We start from the raw sequence: 21031 nt of genomic DNA, 5'->3' as shown, positions 1-21031 counted from the left end.
CAGGTACTTCTCTTAGAGGAATGCACATTCTAGTCTATTTCCTTCATTACACTAAAAAACTAATTCCTAGTGATCAGCACAAGGAGACAGAAGGTGCTCTCACAGCTAAATGACCTAGTTAGAGGAAGGTGAACTGATGTAAGAGCAAGTGTCCCCAAGTGTGCTACATACCATCGTGCCTGGTACCCTCTGACATATCTCTGAATGGTGATGGCTGCTTTCCTCATGCGCAGGTACTTCTTTCGCATCAGCCACCCTCGGATTGTCTTCTGGATGCGGATGCAGGCAACTCTCAGCTTATCTGCTCTTATTTTTTCCAGATAGGCTACTTGACCAGCCCGAAAAAATATTTTTGTCTTACCAAACTGGTACTTATCCTTGTCCTATTTTCAGAGGAAATATCTGATCAGTAACAGAATTAAACAATAGTGGATAAAAAAAGAAGACACAAAGGCTGAATTGAAAGCAGAGTCAGTAAAGAGGTAAAACTACCCATTTAGTATTTCAGCTAAATCTGTACTTACATTAGCTAAGGAAGCTGATTTTTTTTTTTACCTTATTATGTTCTGTGCATAAATTTGTAGAATTAGCAGGGTTAGGGAATTGGAATCTTAAGGAATAATATATATGTGAGGATTGGTTACAACTTTATTCTATCAGGAAATATTTTCTGAACCAGAAAAAAAGTTTTTATTTTTTTTTAAATGTGTGTAAGAACTGAAGACTGATATTTCCTTTGCCAAATATGGCTTATATTTAAGGCACTTTGTTATCAGTTTTTACTGAAAAATCCCTGGGTTTAACAAAAGCTATTCTTCTTTTTTTTTTAAATCTGATTTTCACCCAAACTTTGGACCACTCAGGTGCATGAAAATACTGATTATGTTAAGAAAATCAATACATTACATTAGTGAGATGTGTATGTTAATAATAAATTAGTCTAAGTGTAAATGTAAGACTGTCTGTTATATAAGGTAATATAGAAGAAGAGACATGCATACATGTAAGGACAGTTAATGTACAGTTCATGAAATAAACCATAGATTAAAAAAACCACTGCTTTTAATTTTTAATACTCTTACCCTTCCCTATTTGTTACTTTTTTTCTGTCCTCCCATCCCCCAATATTAAACCCAATACTTACCCCAAAAAACTGGAAAGTAAAGTTTTACAACAACTTTCACCCACTTTGTAATAAACACCAATATACACCCAGGAAATTTTAAACAAAATATAAACCAAACATAAAGGGCCTTGTTTCTATTCAGGCTACAAAGATCAGAACAGTTGATATTTCTCATGAAACTGAGGAAAAACACTGGTGAAACTGATGAGACGAGAGGGGGAAAAAAATCAGTAATTGAAATGAGAATTAAAATAACTATATTTAAATTGATATCTGACCTTCCTCAACAGTCAGTCTTAAGCTATATTACAGCGTACAAATGTTTTAGAAAGGATTTGAAAAGGTGACTTGATATCTATTAGCCTGAGAACCAACCGTACTAGCCCAGGGGAAATATCTGTGCCCCCAAACTTGTGTATGGAATAAAACCAACGAGGCATAACGGACAGAGCACGTCGAGATGGTTGCAGCACACCTGGGGGGCGAGGAAGGAAGGTGGGGGGAGGGGCTATGGGTAGTGGTGGAAAAACAGGATGAAATCTTTTGTGTGTACTTTGACTTGAAATTTACACACAAACACACAGGTGAAGCAATAACCTCAACTATTTAATAGGTACTCTTGATTGTTATTTGATGTCAGTATGCAAGCACTGGAAGTCAAGCTGAAAGCTCCAGCTGCTCCTATTGCTTTGAATGCTTTTAGTAATACACGAGAAAAGGAATCTACTCACATGATATGGATAGCATATGCACACAAGTGCATTTAATGGAATCTTGAAAACATAAACTGCATTCTATGCTTGTTTGATACTGACTCTGCCCCTCAGCAAGCTAGGCGGCTTTCTGATTTTAATTTCCATGGCAAGTCATCTGTGTGCTTTTACTTTTGCTCACCTATACCTTGCACTGAGTCATGATTAACCACCTTCTGGTTGAGAAATAAATGGGATCTTCTTTTGGAGCCTGTCTGTGCTGTGCATTAACCCTTAGTATACTGGCTAATCCCCAGGAACCCCAGTAATTTCTTATGTAACTCCAATGATTTTGTTTGTTTTATATCCAGAAGATTTAAGTAATAGCTAATTCTTAAATGTGAAGGGGAGCCAGCAGCTGGTGTTGTACTGGAAGAGGGGGAGCTGTTCACACTTGGGAGCAGGGATGGGTCAATACTCTTAGTCCTGCCTCTCCTGTGCTGGAAAGTCTCCTTCTCCTGCTGTTTATTTTCACCACTGCTCTCCTAGGCTGGAAACAGGCTACATGCATGAGAGCCGTCAGGGAGCTTGCACAGAGCATCTCTGTTTAGGAGGGCCAGGGCAGGGAGACAGCTGAGAGGTGGTAGGGCAGTGGCAGGGTCTCACAGTGCTAAGTGGAATTAAGGAATCATAGAATCATAGGATTGGAAGGGAACTTGAGAGGTCATCTAGTCCAGCTCCAGGCCCTCAGGGCAGGACTAAGTATTATCTAGACCGGGGGCCGGATCCGGCCCGTCAGGACTTTGGATCCAGCCCGCGGGATTGCCACCCCCGTGGCGCCGCGGACCCTGTGCCGCTCCCAGAAGCGGCCGGCACCACATCCCTGCAGCCCATGGGGGAGGGGGTGCAGAGGACTCTGCACGCTGCCCTTGCCTGTGGGTCTCTCTCCCCGCAGCTCCCATTGGCCAGGAACGGGGAACCACCATTTCCTGCACTCCTCCCTTCACCCCTGCCCTGAGCCCCCTCCCGCACTGTGCACCCCCTCCTGCATCCCAACCCCCTTCCCTGAGCCCCCTCATGCACCCTGCACCCCTCCTCTGCCTCAACCCCTTGCCCTGAGCCCCTTCCTGCACACCGCACCCCCTCCCACACGCTAACCCCCTGCCCCAGCCCTACATTCATGGCCCTGCATGCAATTTCCCCACCCAGATGTGGCCCTTGGGCCAAAGTTTGCCCACCCCTGATCTAGACCATCCCTGACAGGTGTTTGTCTAACCTGCTCTTAAAAATCTCCAATGATGGAGATTCCCTAGAAATTTATTCCAGTGCTTAACTAACCTGACAGGCAGTTTTTTCTAATGTCCAACCTAAACTGCCCTTGCTGCAATTTAAGCCCATTCCTTCTTGTCCTGTCCTCAGAGGTTAAGGTGAACAATTTTTCTCCCTTCTCCTTGTAACAACCTTTTAAGTACTTGAAAACTGTTAAGGAGATGGAAGGGTTTTTGTTTGGAAGAGGAAAGAGAGACTCTTGCATATTGGAATCCTCAGGATGATTATACCCCCAAGGTTAATACAACTTGCTGTTAAATTAAGTGAGGCAGTCTCTCCATCCACCAGGGCTTAAAATTGTTGTCTTCCCAGCCCCTGCTAGACCGGAGAATCAACCCCCCATCCCCCACACAACAACACTGGAGTGACTTACACTCACTGAAGCAACATCCCATTTTCATTTGACAATAAAAAAGAATTGTTGATCTTTAATAGCAGCCACGGCCTGATGCTTCTATCTAAAGCTTCAAAAAGAAAGGTGAATGTCACCCAATCCAGCAAACAATAGAACACTCAGAGAGACTATGATTTCCTAAACTAGTATTGGCTGCTGTTTGAAGTCCCTATCAACTAATAATAACGTATGACTATTTTCAAATTTGTAGAGCGGGAGCAACACATTTTTAAAAACTATCTGTATAATTAAGGATTCCAAGCAATATTTATAGTAGGGCTTTCAAGTGATTAAAAAAATTAATCGCGATTAATCGCACTGTTAAACAATAATAGAATACCATTTATTTAAATATTTTGGATGTTTTCTACATTTTCAAATATACTGATTTCCAGTACAACACAGAATACAAAGTGTATAATGCTCACTTTATATTTATTTTTGATTACAAGTATTGGCACTGTAAAAAAACAGAAGAAATAGTATTTTTCAATTCACCTAATACAAGTACTGTAGTGCAATCTCTTTATCATGAAAGTTGAACTTACAAATGTAGAATTATGTAAAAAAACTGCATTCAAAAATAAAACAATGTAAAATTTTAGAGACTGCAAGTCCACTCAGTCCTACTTCTTGTTCAGCCAATCGCTCAGACAAACAAGGATGGTTATCATTTGCAGGAGATAATGCTGCCTGCTTCTTGTTTACAATGTCACCTGAAAGTGAGAACAGGCATTCACATGGCACTGTTGTAGCTGGCATTGCAAGATATTTACGTGCCAGATGCGCTAAAGATTCATATGTCCCTTCATGCTTCAACCACCATTCCAGAAGACATGCTTCCATGCTGCTGACGGGTTCTGCTCGATAACAATACAAAGCAATGCAGACTGACGCATGTTCATTTTCATTATCTGAGTCAGATGCCACCAGCAGAAGGCTGATTTTCTTTTTTGGTGGTTCGGGTTCTGTAGTTTCCGCATCGGAGTGTTGCTCTTTTAAGAATTCCGAACGCATGCTCCACCTCATCCCTCTCAGATTTTGGAAGGCACTTCAGATTCTTAAACCTTGGGTCGAGTGCTGTAGCTATCTTTAGAAATCTCACATTGATACCTTCTTTGCATATTGTCAAATCTGCTGTGAAAGTGTTCTTGAAACGAACAACATGTGCTGGATTATCATCTGAGACTGCTATAACATGAAATATATGGCAGAATGCGGGTAAAACAGAACAGGAGACATACAATTCTCCCCCAAGGAGTTCAGTCACAAATTTAATTAACACTTTTTTTTTTTTAAATGAGCATCAGCAGCATGGAAGCATGTCCTCTGGAATGGTGGCCGAAGCATGAAGGGGCGTACGAATGTTTAGCATATCTGGCACGTAAATACCTTGCAATGCCAGCTACAAAAGTGCCATGCAAATGCCTGTTCTCACTTTCTGGTGACATTGCAAATAAGAAGAGGACAGCATTATCTCCTGTAAATGTAAACAAACTTGTTTGTCTTAGCGATTGGCTGAAGAAGAAGTAGGACTGAGTAGACTTGTAGGCTCTGAAGTTTTACATTGTTTTGTTTTTGAATGCAGTTATTTAACAAACAAAAAAATCTACATTTGTAAGTTGCAATTTCACAGCAAAGAGATTGCACTACAGCACTTATATGAGGTGAATTGAAAAATACTATTTCTTTTGTTTATCATTTTTACAGTGCAAATATTTGTAGTCAAAATAACATACACTTTGATTTCAATTACAACACAGAATACAATATATATGAAAATGTAGAAAAACATCCAAAATATGTAATAAATTTCAATTGATATTCTATTGTTTAACAGTGCAATTAAAATAGCGATTAATTTTTTTGAGTTAATCGCGTGCATTAACTGCGATTAATTGACAGCCCTAATTTATAGGTTTTAAAAGCTACAATTCTACTACCAGAATCAGCTTCTCCAACAAATTTTTGCATGTCTGCTTTCTGTCACTAAGGACATCTTTTTGCTTCATCAGGACACGGTAGCGGCTGAAGAACTCTTGATACGTCCACCTGTACCAAGAAACAGAAAGGGTGTTAGCCATATAATGGAAACCTCTCTCAATGAAAATGCCTCTTCTGAAAACAATCTGAAAAATGGCAAACCTACCTTGAGGGGAAGCCAGCTGCACTGATCCGGATAGTTTCCAGAACACCACAAGCTCTGAGCTGCTGAACTGCCCGCTTTTCATCAAACCTATATAAGAAAACAAAACATCTGTCAAATGGCAGACTTTCTAAGTGAAGCTCTAGCCAAGTTTTGTATGAGAACCTAAGTTCAGAAATGGTGACAACATTAGAAATGCAAACTAGTAGATTTCAGTCAAAGAAGTTGTCATGAGTACAGATTCTTTAGGAGCACAAGCTTTGAATCAAATTCAAAATGGAAAATCATGAAATTGTGGGTATCCTTCTCAGACAGCATAAAGGAGAAATACAAAGCTGTCAGCTAATCATTTTCTCTCCATCCAGCCCCAAACATCTGTTATTATTATGTGTATCCCGACGCTTTCAAGACACACTATTCTACTCCTGAGTGATGTGTACTATGTTCTCAGAGACCATTTATGAACCAACGTACGTGAATGGAAACTTGAAGTCATTGGGCTTAATACAACGCACGTAGTGTGGAGTTGTAGCATTAAGGGTTTCCATCAGCAGATGAAGAGAGTTCCGAAACTGTAAAAAAAAAAAAAAAGAAGGGAAATCAGAATACGATGAAACTCAGTCTTGTTTGAAATGATCTCAAATGGGGACTTTTTGTATTAGATAAAAGAGGTTGTCTAGAAAAATCCAACATAAAGCCAAATTTCAATAGAGCAGTTTGGTTATGTGCTGCCCCAGTGTATGCATCCATACTATAAATTCTGGTGGTTCTTGGAAGCAATTCATATACACTGCAACACTCGTGTGGAATCAACGGCAATCATATTGCCATACAATACACAAATGCTTGAGTTCCCTATGACAAATGCAACCATACAAGCTGATTTTCAGAGGTGCTGAACTCCCACTGTCTTCAAGTGAAGTTGGTGGGAGCTCAGAACCTTTGAAAAATCAGGGTAACCAGGGATCAGATTTTCTCAGGAGCTCAGCATCCAACATGCTAAACTCTTTTGAAAACATGGTCACTTAGTTTGGGAGTTGAGTTCTTTTGAAAATCTGGCCCTGTGTGTTTTATCTGGCCTTAACACTGTATGCGGTCCAAATTGTAAGCTATAAGCAATCCTAATGGTTACTATCAGGGTTAGATGAGCAAGTCCTTTTTAAGAGCAGCCATCCTATATCACTGTGTACAGTAAACTGCTGCTTTCTTACGTGGTTATCCAAGGCTGGGAGAGCAGGTCTTCATGAAAGTATCATACGTGAACATGAGGTACTCCACACACAAAAAATTTAAAGCAGTATACATGCTCAAACATAGCCTACTTCTCTTACATGGATTGCATAGTTTTTGCTGAAGATTTCTATCAATATTCTAGCAATCCTGGTATCCCATCCTTAATCAAGGACCTACTGCCCATTTGTTGGCGATGCCTGATGGAAGCTAAAGATTCCCCAACACTTAAAAAGAAAAAGGTAGTGGGATAAACCAAACCTATTGCTGAGAGCCATGACGGTGACTTTCCATCTGAACCAACACTCCTGAGCAGTGATCACAAGAAACCACTGCACAGTATGAGCCCAATAAGACACTAGAAGGGGAGGGGAAAAGATTATTTTAATAGAAATAGTCACTGGTTCAACTCACCTGATGTCCCACAGTTTTCTTATGTTCCTTGCTTGCTTGGCCTGGTCTGGCCTTGGCGGGTTTTACAGCAGTGCGAGACAGCAGCGTGCGACCTGAAGGGGTTGCTGAGGTGGGACTAAGGGCCTTCTCCTCATCCCGAAACAACTCTGACAGCATCTTAAACTGGTGGAGAAGTAGGAAAAACAAGTTACCTCTCAGAATCAGGGGGTGAGTATTCTAGAAGGGAAAAAGTGCTGTCTAAGGGTCATGCAGGGGGCTGAGAAGGAGGACGCTGGGTTCTTTTTCCTAGCTCTGAGTGGCTGTGTGACCGTGACACAGTGAACAAACCATTTAATCTAGAAATGGGTATAATTGTACTAGTCTGCCTCAGACAGGTTTTAGGCTTAACCGATTATTTATAGTGCCGCTTAAGATCCTCAGATGGAAATAGCAGAGTACTGATGCTGAGGTACAAAGAATGAGTGGTATTATCTTCTATAAGTATCTAAGATGGTTAGAATCCTAGCTCATTTTCTGTAAGCAGTTTTCTTTTCTTTTGGTGGGGGGGGAGATGGGACAGAGTAAGACAGAGCACACACATGCATGAACAACGTGAAGTGTGAAAGCGTGTGCTGATTTAATGATAAAATTGTTTGTATTTGTGGGTGTCTTGCCGTCAAATTCTGGCTTGACATGAGTCTTGTGCATAGAGCCAGCAATAGCTTCACAGCTCAGCCAGTCTGTGACATTGTCACAGGTTGGCAATGCCTTTAAGGGTAATTGGGCTCAGGCATATCTCTGTCACATTAGCCATCCCACCCCCCCTTGCTTCCCCCAGCTGGTCCTGATTAGCTGGGTGATTTCATTAAAAGGGCTGAAAACTCAGTTTGAGTGTGGAACCACAGACAGTGGGCAGGCTTCTGTGGAAGGCCCTGAGTGATGGCCTACAGGAGACTGAGGGGATTCCAGGGAAGCAGCCTGGAAGTGAGGGCTGTATCCCAGAGACAGAGACTGAGAAGTAACCCAGAAGGAACTGGGAACTGAGCCGAGGAGAGGCTGAAGAAGAACCCAAGTGGGGAGAAAGTACGTTTTGCTTGAACTTGTTATCTCGAAGGGGGATTGGACTCAGAGTAACCCAGATGAAGTGGCTGAGCCATTGGAATCTCAGGGACAGACAAAACCTGGGTGAGGGGAAACTGAGGCAGGCAGCGCCAGCAGTGCCACACTTGGCCAGCAGGCCTGCCCTGTGACACACTGCTACAGATGTTCCCTCAGAGTGGACATGCTGCTGTATAGGACAGCTTGGATGCTAGAAGAGAACATCAGGAAAGCCTCCCCTGACATCCCAGTGGTGCATCAGGCTCCTCTCTAGCTGAGAATGGAGACTGAATGGCCCAAAAGGCTGCAAAGAGTACTCCAGTCTGACAGCTTTCAAATACACCCATCAGCTAGAAAGAGGATGGATTCAGCCGGCTGAAGATCCACTCTATCTGGCAATCAACAAGAATGGTGAAAGAACCTGCACAGACTTCCCAAGCAACCCCTGGGACCCAACCCTGGTCCCCTTCCCTCCCTCTCAGCAACTGTAAATGACAATGACCACAAAATGTAACTCTGCTATAATAGCAACCTGAAACAATACACCTCTATCCCGATACGACGCTTTCCTCGGGAGCCAAAAAATCTTACCGCATTATAGGTGAAACCGCGTTATATCGAACTTGCTTTGATCCGCCAGAGTGCGCTGCCCCGCCCGCCTGGAGCACCGCTTTACTGCGTTATATCCGAATTCGTGTTATATCGGGTCACGTTATATCGGGGTAGAGGTGTAGTAACTATACAGGCAACTACAGATAATGCTTCCAGGTAGATAACATGTAGCACCTCAGAAACATTGCCAGAATAAGGAAACCTCAGCCCTTCTACCTATGAATGAATAATCTTTAAACTAACATGTGTTCTCTTATTCCCAAGAAATAGGAACATTACATTTTCAGTAACATAAAGCAATTAGCTAAGTATGGCCGACAAGGAACGATCACTAGTTGCCTTATCAAATTTGATGAGTGTGCACCATGATCAATGAAACAGTCCGTGCAACTGTACCAGAATGAACTGTACCAGAGTGATGCAGTCTGCTAGCCCAGCATTCATGCCATTTCTATAGCATCATGTGTTTTAAAAAGGATGTAGCTGCCCAGGGCAATATAAAGTTACAATATGGGGGCCAGAAGAAATCTGAAATTCTTGAACTAATAGTAAAGATGAGTATCAACTGCCTAGATCTCTAAAAGATTATCCAAGCCATTTCATACAAACTGTGTGGGTCTATATCAGTCAAGTAAGGAAGCCCATTGTGATTTGAATCTTAATAAGCTTCATCCAGATGAGTCTGCTACTGGCACAAACACAAAAAAGAGTGTGTCCTTCCTTGGCTTTTCATTGCTGATGGGCCAGTGTTTCTAAGGAATCAAATATATGAGGCTCATTATCCCCCTCAAGTGAAGATCTGAGTGTAAAAATGTTCAACTTAATTTAAAAGTCACCATTTTCAAAGACATCTTCTGCTATTGTGTGTGGAAACGGGGGGCAACACATGGCAATTCTTTACCATTGGAACTGAAGGATCAAAGTAAAGATAGTAAATATGAATAGGGCACTACTGAGGGAGTCTTCATTGTTTTTTCCTGGCTCAGCACCTCTCTTGGTTTCACAGGGCACTGGCAGTGCTCAAAGAGAAGAAAAAACACAGATCAAAGGGCAGACAAGTCATGTGGTAGGAAACAAGCAAGCATTTTTCATTTCACATGAATTTTTCGGATGATCTTACAGACATGCTGCTAACACATGCCAGCAGCAAGCATGAAAACTGAGAACTCTCACATATTACTTGTGTGACACATGCACTGGAATAAAACATGCTCAAATAAGTGTCATGGACCAATTTCTAGAGCAGGCTAACATTTCAAGTTGTGCATTACATAGCCCTTCTAGGGAAGCATGCTTGCCGTGCACTTTGAGTAGACCAGACTTTCTCCCCAACATCATAAATCCCTAGAAGCTGTAATGATGCAGAGGTAAGCAATTATTAGAATTATAAGTGATGTACTAGATTTTAGGTTTACCTTCTGTTGAATATGTATGGCAAACCCAGAAAACAGCAGCAGCAACAACAACAAAAAGTAGATTAAAATCAGGAATTAAACCAGAAAATGGAAAGCTACTGTGAAGAGTTACTAATAATTAAGGCTGCCTGAAAAACTTCTAAAGAAACATTTTTCCACTGGATAATGGGGTTTCCACCAAAATATAAAGTTTCTGTGGGGAAAAATTGATTTTGGTGGAATTTCCATTGGGAAAAATCAAAACATTTCATTTCAGGTGGGACTGGATCAAGCTGACATTAATCTCTGCATCTGCCTGAGCTGGCACCATGCTTTATGGGAGTTATAGCTCCAGATCCCTCATGCCCCCATTCTTCCCTGTGGGCCATGCTCCCCAGCCAGACTAGATCCCCCATGATGCCCGACAGTCTCTTCCTGTGGCTGAGGCACCGTGGCTGGGCAGCAGTGCCCAGAGGGGAGAACAGGGGCATGACAAATCCACAACCACAACTCCCAGGAGGCACCTGTTTAGATATTTCAACTTTGTATGTCAATTCAGGATGTAAACAAATGACACAATACTGGAATTTCCCATGGGATGGCTATCAGCTGCATTAATGATGGTATGGGTATTATTCCAACCTGTCTGGCTATTGGGAATTTGCTAGCTGTAGGGCTCCAGACTGCAATGGGAGTGAGATCATGCCCCATAGCTTTCTAAATACGTACAAATAACTAAATAAATAGAAACTATAGCCAAGTGGGGTGGGGGGAGGGGAGGAACAACTTTAGTTTCTAAAGCTTATATAAAAAAAGCTGACCTTTAACTTGACATCCCATGGCAGGGGGGGGGGGGGGGGAAAAATCAATCCTCAACACTAACCTTACTTGATTTTAGGACCTTGATTTGTTCTTCATAAACTGTGTCTTTGTTCTTTTCCAGAAAGCCTTCACACTGATATTCCACCTAAAAACACAAAAATGTGATTTTTTCCCCCTCAAAAAACTAATTAGGAGTTCATTTTTGCAGGATTCACCAGCTGTAACCTGTGAAATTAAAAAGTTTCCTATTCATGTTGTTTAAAATATCAGTCACTGAATACATGCTTGCATGACAAACACTGCTTGTAAGAAAGGTTACTTTCTAATAAAAAATGGAACTTTAAACCACAAAATATGCATAACTGCTGTAATTGTATTAAACCAGACAAAGTGCACATGTGCAAAGATGCCTTTGCTGAGACAATGTGATTGAGAATCTGGGCTGAGCCACTTCATCTCCTTGTGCTTCAGTTAACATAGCTGTAAAATTAGATAAAAGCCAGACCTCGCTGAGAAATAGATATCCCATCTCATGAGATAGGTAAAACTGGTCACACTGCTGAAGCCAGCTGCACAAAGGTCTTCATCTGCATTCAAATAGGCAACTGTCTTCAGCAGTAATTGTAGGTATGTATTCTTCAAAAGACAACAGACTCTATAAATGATAATGATCCCCACTTCTTAATTCATTCCTCTACTGCAGGAAGATTGACTCTCTTGGACTTAAAGAAAGGCCGCAGGCCTCAAACTAAAACTGATCAGAGATGACCTACCTGACCTAAGAATGGGTGGAAAAAAAAAAAAAATCAATTGCCCCAAATCCAGAGAATAGAATTTTAAAAATACAGAGATAGTAAGAGATATTTATTTGTCTGACTCTCTCAAACTAACCCCAGGAAGACAGGGATTGCATCAGCAGCAGTCTAGATGTTCACTGAACAAGAATGACCTCTTTAGTAACTTTGCTATCAATAGGCTGGGATCAAGAGTTGGAGATGAATGCCCTCTTTCAAAAAGGAACTTCACTGGTTTTGTCTCTCCAGGCTACATGTCTCTAGATGGAGCATCTGCCCACAGTCATCTTCTCTTCACTGAGAACGTCACCATACCCACTTAGTAACACACTATTCCCATAGCTGTAGCAAAAACAGATCCCCAAATTCCTCTACACAAAAACAATGCTCTCCATGCTCATTAGCCATTAAGGAACAAACTCTGCTCAAGTCACTACAATATTTATTAAGGTGAACTTCACCTCTGTGCACAGGGTCCAGACAAAAACCATCCACCATTTAAGCCCTATTTTGAATTTCACCCTAATTTTGACAGGTTTCAGAGTAGCAGCCGTGTTAGTCTGTATCCGCAAAAAGAACAGGAGTACTTGTGGCACCTTAGAGACTAACAAATTTATTAGAGCATAAGCTTTCGTGGGCTACAACCCACTTCTTCGGATGCATATAGAGTGAAACATATATTGAGGAGATATATATATATGGGTTGTAGCCCACGAAAGCTTATGCTCTAATAAATTTGTTAGTCTCTAAGGTGCCACAAGTACCCTAATTTTGTAACATTAAAATGAGTCTTCCCAGCTGAAAAAAATACCACTAGAGGGAGGCAAAGAGCTCTATGTATTCCTTCAGGAAACAACCAAGTTTACAAACCTTGCCAGCTAAGGCCCCTATTATGGGTTCTCCTCCCCCCCCCCCCTCCCCGTTCCAAAATGTTTGTATATGTTAACTTGTAAATATATGAAAGACTAAATGGCTTAACATTGGTAATTCCTCAGTCTTACATGTGCTTATGACTTCCACAGCCTGGGACTTCCCCAACCTGAACTATACTATTCAGTATAGAGTTCAAAGCATATTTTAAACAGCCAGGCTCAATGTATTTTACAGTATGTAAAGAGTTTAATGCATTATCTTTTTGCTCTTTCATCATTTTCAGCAGAGAAATGGCTCATGCATCAAGCATAAGCAGTCTCTTAACTATTTGCTATTATCAAGGACATGTTGGAGAACAGGGGCGAAGCAGAGTCTCACCTTTTCTAGGCATAAATTCAAGTACATGAGAGGAAACAAAGTGAGGTCAAGTAAAGACCACAAATCCTGCTGATTCTGACATGATGCTGTTTTCTTTAGCACATGCTGAGCTACCAATATAGCCACATAGCTCCTCTAAGTATTATACATGAAAATTCTTTTGGCTTGTATGAGAGCAAAATCCTCATCCAGTCTTCTGCAATATAGTATCAGTTTAACCCAGAATTTAACTCCTTCACATGCAGACTCAATTTTTTTTTTACATAAATAAATAAATAAATAAATAAAATTTTAAAAAACCTTTTTTTTTTCTTTTAGTTTCTAGGCTTTTTTTTTTTTTTTTTTTTTTTTTTAAGGTTTCTAGGCTGCTCAGCAAATTTAAGCATGTAAGAACCGGTCTAGCAAAATACATTTCAATGACCTACTTTGTCTTCCAGGTCATTAAAGACAGCTGCTCTCACTCACCAGGTGAAAAAAAAGAAAAGCACATGTTGCTCCAGTGTTTTTGACTCTTTGTCAGCACATTGAGATGACAACAGATTGAGGTTGTGTTATGGTGACTGTTCAACTGAGCAGATATCGACATAAACATGCAGTAGAAATACACATAATAGGAGAACTGATGTTGTAAGATTACGTTGTGGTATGTAAATAAATTAAGGTGTAATCGTTCAAAGGAAGGATGGTCTGTGGTTAAAGCATGGAACTAGGAACTGGGAGATCTTTTTCGTCTTTCCACCTCTGCCACACACTTGCTCTGTGACCCTGGGCAAGTCACATCTCCTTTCTGCTTTAGTTTCCCATCTGAAAGATGGGGAGAATAATATCTACACCGCAGAAGGGTGTTCTGAGACTGCAAGCATGCTGACATCCTTGGCTATATAAGTACAAAGTGGTTTTCAGGGACATGCTGCATTCAGAGCCGGAAGTTACTGCTAGTAACTGTGGCTTATACTGAACACCCTAAATAATTCTAACTTTGACATAGAAATAATATATATCCGTACACAGAGTTATGTGCAAATATTGCAGAGGGGAAAAAATCCTTACCTTGTCAGCAAAGTGTTGTATGATAAAAGCTTTGTTTGACATACGTGGTTTTTCGAAGAGTGCACATTTCTTCAAATGTGTATTATACAATTTCTGGGCCCAAGAGTCATCTGATCCTTTAGGCATCTGCATAAGAGAATATAAAACACCATTTATACCATCTTGTGGCCCTTTTAGAAGTGAATAATACCAGAAAGATGGTTCTGTGATAATGGGGGACAACACTTTGCATTCTACTTCAAACTTAAGCTCTTTGCTAAACTGAAGATGAAAAGCCAGTAACTAATTATGGGTCTGACTCTACAGTTAACACTGAGCGTGCTGTTTATTACTGCAGGTAGCACCACTGGGACTACTCTCAGCAATGTTTCTGGGAGCAGGCTGTACCCAAGTTACAGACACTGTGAATAGAAGAGGGGGAAAGAAAAAAAGAGAAGGTCGAGATAAATACATTCTATTAACAATGTTTCAGTGCAGTATATCTGGAAGCAGAAAGTCATGTATTATACACAAGACAGCTTCTTATTAAAGACAGGCTTACCAGGTCAGAGCATATCCATTATTATTAGTTGTTTGTAATGACTCAGCAAGGAGAAGCCTCAAGTCCCTGTACACACATGTAATAAAAAGATAGTCCCTGCTCCAAACAGTTCATAATCTTAGCATATGATAAAAGACAACAGGTAGAGAACAAAAAGAATGATGGGGGGGGGGGTGAATTGGGGAAGGGGGAGGGAAAGATAACACTGAAACAATCACACTGGGTATAATAAGAAGCAGCCACAGTATACCAACTGCCTAACCACTGTCTAGTGTTTTGTAGGCATCATGGCAGAACTGAGTCTTAAGGAGGGATTTGAAGGAGGCCAGTATAGTGGTTTTGCAGATTTTTATAGGAAGTTCTTTCCATACACAGAGAGGGCATAGGAGAAAGCATGAAGGTGATTAAAGAGAAATGAACTGCTGGGTGATGATGGCTGGCACCACTGGTTCAATAACGTAAGTGTTAAGAAGGGGGGGGGAGGGGAAATAAGTCTTGGAGGACCTCAAAGGATTTAAGTAGTTTGTGTTTGATGCAGCAGAAAAGGGGGAGCCAATGGAGGAATTCAAAAAGAGGGCTGATGTGGTCAGAGCACTGAGCCAGGGAGATAAGGATTTGAAAGGACTTCAGGTGGAGGGGTGAGGAGGAGAAAGTTGCACTTGTCAAACCTAGAAAGGAGAAGGTCACAATAGTCAAGACACGAGATGATTAGAACCCGGACAGGAGCTATAGATATGTGGATTTAGAGGAAAGGCCGGAATATGCTTGTCTTTTGTTCTCCAGTAGTTGCCAAATCTCTTCTTAGCCGCTCCAAATAACTTTAATCAGAGCATCAAAACAATCATTAAGTGTAGTTGACTTTATTCCCATAAGCACTGCATAACGATAACAGAAACAGGAGACCAGTGTATCTTGCAGTATAGAAGTCAAGTAATTTGAACACATACCTTACATTCCTCATCTAGCAGATCCAAGATGCCCAATTTGGCCTCTATGAGATTAATACAAGGCTGATTGTCATAGAAATCAATCAAGGTCCATGGAATTTGTTCCTTCATATACTCCTCCTGTTCCAGCTTAAAGACATGCTATGTGGGGGGAAAAAATCTTTAAGAGCAAAGCCTGGCTTTTTTCCTAACTCACTCCTAAAAAGAATCTATTATAGGGGTGTGTGTGTGTGTGTGTGTGTGTGTGTGTGTGTGTGTGTGTGTGTGTGAGAGAGAGAGAGATACAAACACATATATTTGCTTCTTCCACACTGTGCCATGTCTTTGAAAACAAATAAGATACTCAAATACAAGGACAGCAATTCTGACAGGTAAATTAGGGCCCAACAAAATATTCATAATGAAAGCTGAAATTCTTGAAATTTGAGATTTTCAAATTGTCAAGGTTTTATTAAATTTGCCCTGTTTCACACACAAAAAAACCCTAATAATTTTTTGCATGTTTTCCACTGAGACTATTTTGAGATTCATTTGTTCTCAAATGGTGTTTATGTTCAAACTTTAAATTTTAACAGATTTTTTTGCAGAAAGATTTTTCATGTGTTTCAGTGTAAGAAACCCATTTTGCAAAACTTTGTGAAAAAGTTAAATTTTGCTGTAGCAAATTCACAATTTTATTTTCGTGATTATTTCATAGAAGATATAATAAAAAAAAAAATGACACAGCCATAACAGAATGTGCACAGAAAGCAAAGTGAAAGTTTTACAACAAAAATCCCAACAGTGAAATATTAAACATGCAAACTTTGGTCATTCTACAGTCATTCTTTTTAAAATAAACAAATCCTTTGGAGATTCTTTGTTTGTTTTACTCAGGTGGTTTTTTTTTTTAATATGGAGGTATACCTATCTCATAGAGCTGGAAGGGTCCCTGAAAGGTCATTGAGTCCAGCCCCCTGCCTTCACTAGCAGGACCAATTTTTGCCCCAGATCCCTAAGTGGCCCCCTGAAGGATTGAACTCACAACCCTGGGTTTAGCAGGCCAATGCTCAAACCACCGAACTATCCCTCCCCCCAAACTATATTTCTATCCCAGCTAAATTGTAAATACATATAATTAGAGCTGGGTGACATTTTTTTACTAAATAGAAATTTTGCCAAAAAATGCATTTTGGGGGCTCCAAAACTATTTGCAAAATCAGGGCAAATTTGACAAATTGTTTCATTTGTGGAAAAAAATGAAAAAACTTCAAAAAACACTTCATTTTGAGCATTTTGAAATTTTGTTTCAACTTTTCATTACAAAATGGCATTACATTTTCACATTTAGCCAAAAGAAAAAATTGCAAATCAAAACAAAAAAACTGATTTTTTTTTTGTTTTGAAATTGCCCAAAAATGTTTCAGTTGATTATAAACAATTTTTTTTAGTTTGTTGATTTCACAAAAAATTTGTTTTGGTTTAAAATCAAACCTCCCCCCTGCACCTTGGATTTTTTGGTTTGGCCCCCAAATTGAAAAAATCATTATTTGCTCAGCTCTTTATATAATTGCTCTGACTCACAAAAAAAACCAAATTCTGAATATATTCTAATAAATATCAACCTTTGTGATACTATTTAGGAGACGTAATTTTAGTGTTGATAAAGCCACACAACACCCTTAAAGTTATCCTTGACTGCCCTCTTAATTCAATGTAGAAGTCTATCAGTGCACTGTAGATCTCCAGCACACACCAGCACCAGACCATCGGAGTACGATACATTTTAGGCACTTAACACCGACATTACATGGTAAGATAATTCCTCACTGGAAACTGAATGATATATAGGGTGACCAGACGTCCCGTTTTTAAAGGGACAGTTTCGTATTTAAGTCCCCCTGCAGGTGTCTCGACTTTTTCTTAAAAATGGGCAAATTGTCCTGTATTTTCTGTCTCCCCCCATCAGTACTGGTGGGTACTGCTGCTGGCCAGATCCCTGCTCACCAGCCACTCATCCACCAGTGGTGAGTGGGGGGGTTCAGTGGCCAACGATGGGGTTGGGTGTGCAAGGCTGGTGGCAGGGTGAAGATGCAGCGCGTGGGGCTGGCCACTCTCCCTGCTGGTCTGTCAGCGCAGCCCCCCGCTGCATGACGGTTCTTGGCCAGCAGGGCCCCGCCCCCCATCCCGTTATGTGTCACCTCTGCTGCCCACTCATCGGCCCTTTATGTGCTCCCCTTCTCACTGTCCTCTCCCTGCTTTGCCCTTTTGCCCCTCCCCCTGCCCGACACCCTGCTCCTCCATATCCTCCCCGGCGGAGCACATCCCCCTCCCAGCGCTGTGCGGAGAACCAGCCCCTGGTCGGAGCCCTCAGCTCACCAACAGCCTGGCTGGCAGGCTCCTTCCTTCCCCCACTGCCTCTGGCTGGGCTGGTGCCCCGGGAAAGCCCAAGACCCTGCGGCCCCGCATGTGCCAAAGACCCGCACGTGCCAAAGGCCCGCACAGCGCTGGCATGGGGAAGCCTCTCCACCCCTCAGCTAAGCTCTGGAAAGGTGGGGGGGAAGCGATTTCCAGCCTTTTCTTGCTCCGACCCCTGCAGGCTCCACAGCAGCCCCCCAGGCAGGGACTTAGCACCCTCTTCACCCACCCCACCCCCCTGCCCTGGGTCCTGCCCCCAGGGAGTGTGGGGCTGTTCTGTCCCCTAGGCACCCACCCTGCTGAGCCACCTCTCTGGCCCAGTTCGCTGAAGCCCCTGCAGTCAGGTTCCCTGGGCCCTGGTGCACAATGCATCCTCAGGGCTTAACCCCTTCCTGCCCATGCTGTAGCCAGGGAACAGGAGGCAGCTGAGTTATGTCGCTGGCCAGCAGCATCCTGGAGGTGTTAGCTGCCTTTCGACATTGTGCGGGCAGGAAGGGACAAGCTGCTTCCAGCCACAGGGGAGCAGGGGGCCGGGGGGGGTGGGAAAGGGAAAGAGATGAGCTCTGCAAAGATATGGGCCAGGTCATTCCCCCATCCCGACTTGCGGCTGGAAGCAGCTCCCGTCAAAGGCTGCTGCTGGCCACATTCTGGTGTGAACCCTAACAGAAATGGGGGCGGGGGGGAAGCAATGTGACGCTCCATGCCCCCCCGTCCATGTGTTGCCTCTGGAAGATGTGGCACCAGGTACCAGAAGAGACTGGTCTGTTGATCTTTCCTGAGTACTGATTCACAGTACCATAAAAGATGACAAACTGCGAGTGCACAACAGCACAAAATTGTGGCAGATTGCTAAATGCAAAACCCCTTTTATTGAAGTAGTCAGGTTGAATTTGAACCATGTTCTCACCTATAGATATACAGTTAAGTTCTGCATTTGCTAAGATACAGATATATCCAGGCAACCTATTTGTAAACATTTGGTAGTGTCACATTTTTTTTTAAAATTTTAATGTCATTAGGTTTCCTGATTCCATAAAGTTCTGTTTTGTTACACAACTGCACAGCAGTCGCCAATTCCACTTTCCACAACTTCCCTACAGCCCCTGGGGCAGAGGACATACTAGGAAAGGGAGTAAGTAGCTAAACTGTGATGTACTGTAGTATCCCCAGCTGACTGTAGTCTCTAGAGGACCATAATCAGCCAGCCAGTTTTGAACAACCCCCAGGATCCGTGATGGCCCCCAATTTGTGCTGCATCCAATCCAAACTGGATGCAGCAGAAACTCTGGCCCTCTGGGTGCAGGGAACAAACACTGGTTTGGTAACCTCTTGGAGCTCATTATGGGGCACAGCAGCAGCCACAGAAAAGACCATCCATTCTCTCAGCCATAATGTGGGTGCAGGGTTTGCAGCTGCCATGTAAGGAAGGAAATAGAACAAGGGTGAAAGTAGTCTGTGTCACAAAAATGACTCCTTGGGATCCCGCTCAGTGACAGAATCTTTGCTACAAGGATGAGAAACCTTTGAAATACCTTAAAAGCAGGGCATAGAAGAAAACCTTGGGAAGCTGTGACCCTCTGTAGCAACAGCATCAGCAACACTACAATAATACTGTGGACATTTTGGAGTGGGAATATTCAACTTCATTTCTGATAGCTAGTTTACTTCCAAGTGCTCAGTAATTTGTGTAGCTGGGACATGTACTCATGGTGTAGGATCCAGCTTCTCAGAACACAAGCACTGTTGAGGTACATTTGCATATATATTTTAAAGCTATTCTAACACTCTAATGGAATCCAGCAATGCTGCTGACACTTAGGACCTGGCATATATCACTCGGTTCATCTTTATCCAGATAAAATACATAATTTCAAACTATAACTCTGGCTAAGGATAGCAGGGTTGTTATCTGTTAAAATTGAGTGCTCTCTGAAGAAGGAAGAATAAAGAAGCGCCTCTCACCCTGCTGACTCTAATCAATGTTAGGAAGTGGCTGTACTTTTAATAATCATGCCAATGTACACCATAAACCAAGAAAATTAAAGTGGCAGATTTCCAGAAGTGAATGTCTTCTCGATGCAACCACTGAAGAGGTTTGTATTGAAAGATATGCAGATATGACTGGCTCCAAACTCATCTGCATAGTATTCTTATTGACAAGCAGTCTCGGCATCTTAATTGCAAAGCAAGGCTTCTGTTGCCTTAAAACTATATTACTATGATAAGAATTCAAAATATACCCAGAGTAGCTGTTATTTATTCAGTGTTTCCCAACCAGTATGCCATCAAGCCCGAACAGGTATGCCGCAGAATTTTGTGAAAAACTACATGTGAGAACAAAAAAACCCTTCCCTTGTATTTTAATTAGTGTCGGAGCTGGATTGCATTCAGTACTTTTCTTCTCTGGGATGAGGCCCCTTTCAAATATTATGCATGCATCACATTCCATTCCCCAAAGCGAGATTAAGATAACAAATCTGAATCCTGCAGACTGGGGGAGGGGGGAAAAGAAGGAGGGAAGCCACCTTCTGGTTGGCTGTCTGTCTCATTGCCCCACCTCCTCCAGGGGCAGAGCAACCAATCAGAGCTCAATCTCCCTCTTCTTCCCCTCCCCTTCCAGTGAGCAATAGGTTGGCTCCTCTGCCACTCCCCCTTCCTCCTGAATCTGCCAGCTGGTGTTTGGGGGGTGGTGGGGGGAAGAGCCCCTGGAGCTTCCCCCTCCAGCCTGGAACATGAGCGAGAACCCCACTGCAGCCCCCCAGGTTGGGAGAGGGACGAACCCCAGGAGAAGCAGAGGTGAGGCAGGGGGATTGAA

General features: G+C 42.1%; 1 protein-coding gene across 4 annotated transcripts in view; it reads right to left on the bottom strand.

Annotated features, from left to right (window-relative positions):
- The window catches only part of MYO5A (myosin VA), a 105151-nt gene that overhangs the window by 43708 nt on the left and 40412 nt on the right, over positions 1-21031 (bottom strand). For all 4 annotated transcript variants that reach the window (XM_065412371.1, XM_065412373.1, XM_065412374.1 and 1 more), the window contains exons 9-16: positions 15820-15960; positions 14332-14457; positions 11298-11381; positions 7332-7493; positions 6162-6259; positions 5691-5777; positions 5485-5593; positions 172-383 (exon numbers count right to left, since the gene is read on the bottom strand). In XM_065412371.1, the coding sequence (XP_065268443.1) occupies positions 172-383; positions 5485-5593; positions 5691-5777; positions 6162-6259; positions 7332-7493; positions 11298-11381; positions 14332-14457; positions 15820-15960 (1019 nt within the window). The remainder of the gene's footprint in view (positions 1-171; positions 384-5484; positions 5594-5690; positions 5778-6161; positions 6260-7331; positions 7494-11297; positions 11382-14331; positions 14458-15819; positions 15961-21031) is intronic.

Source organism: Emys orbicularis, chromosome 10 (genome assembly GCF_028017835.1).
Source record: "Emys orbicularis isolate rEmyOrb1 chromosome 10, rEmyOrb1.hap1, whole genome shotgun sequence".
NCBI lineage: Eukaryota > Metazoa > Chordata > Testudines > Emydidae > Emys > Emys orbicularis.
This window is presented reverse-complemented; position numbering and strand designations above follow the sequence as displayed.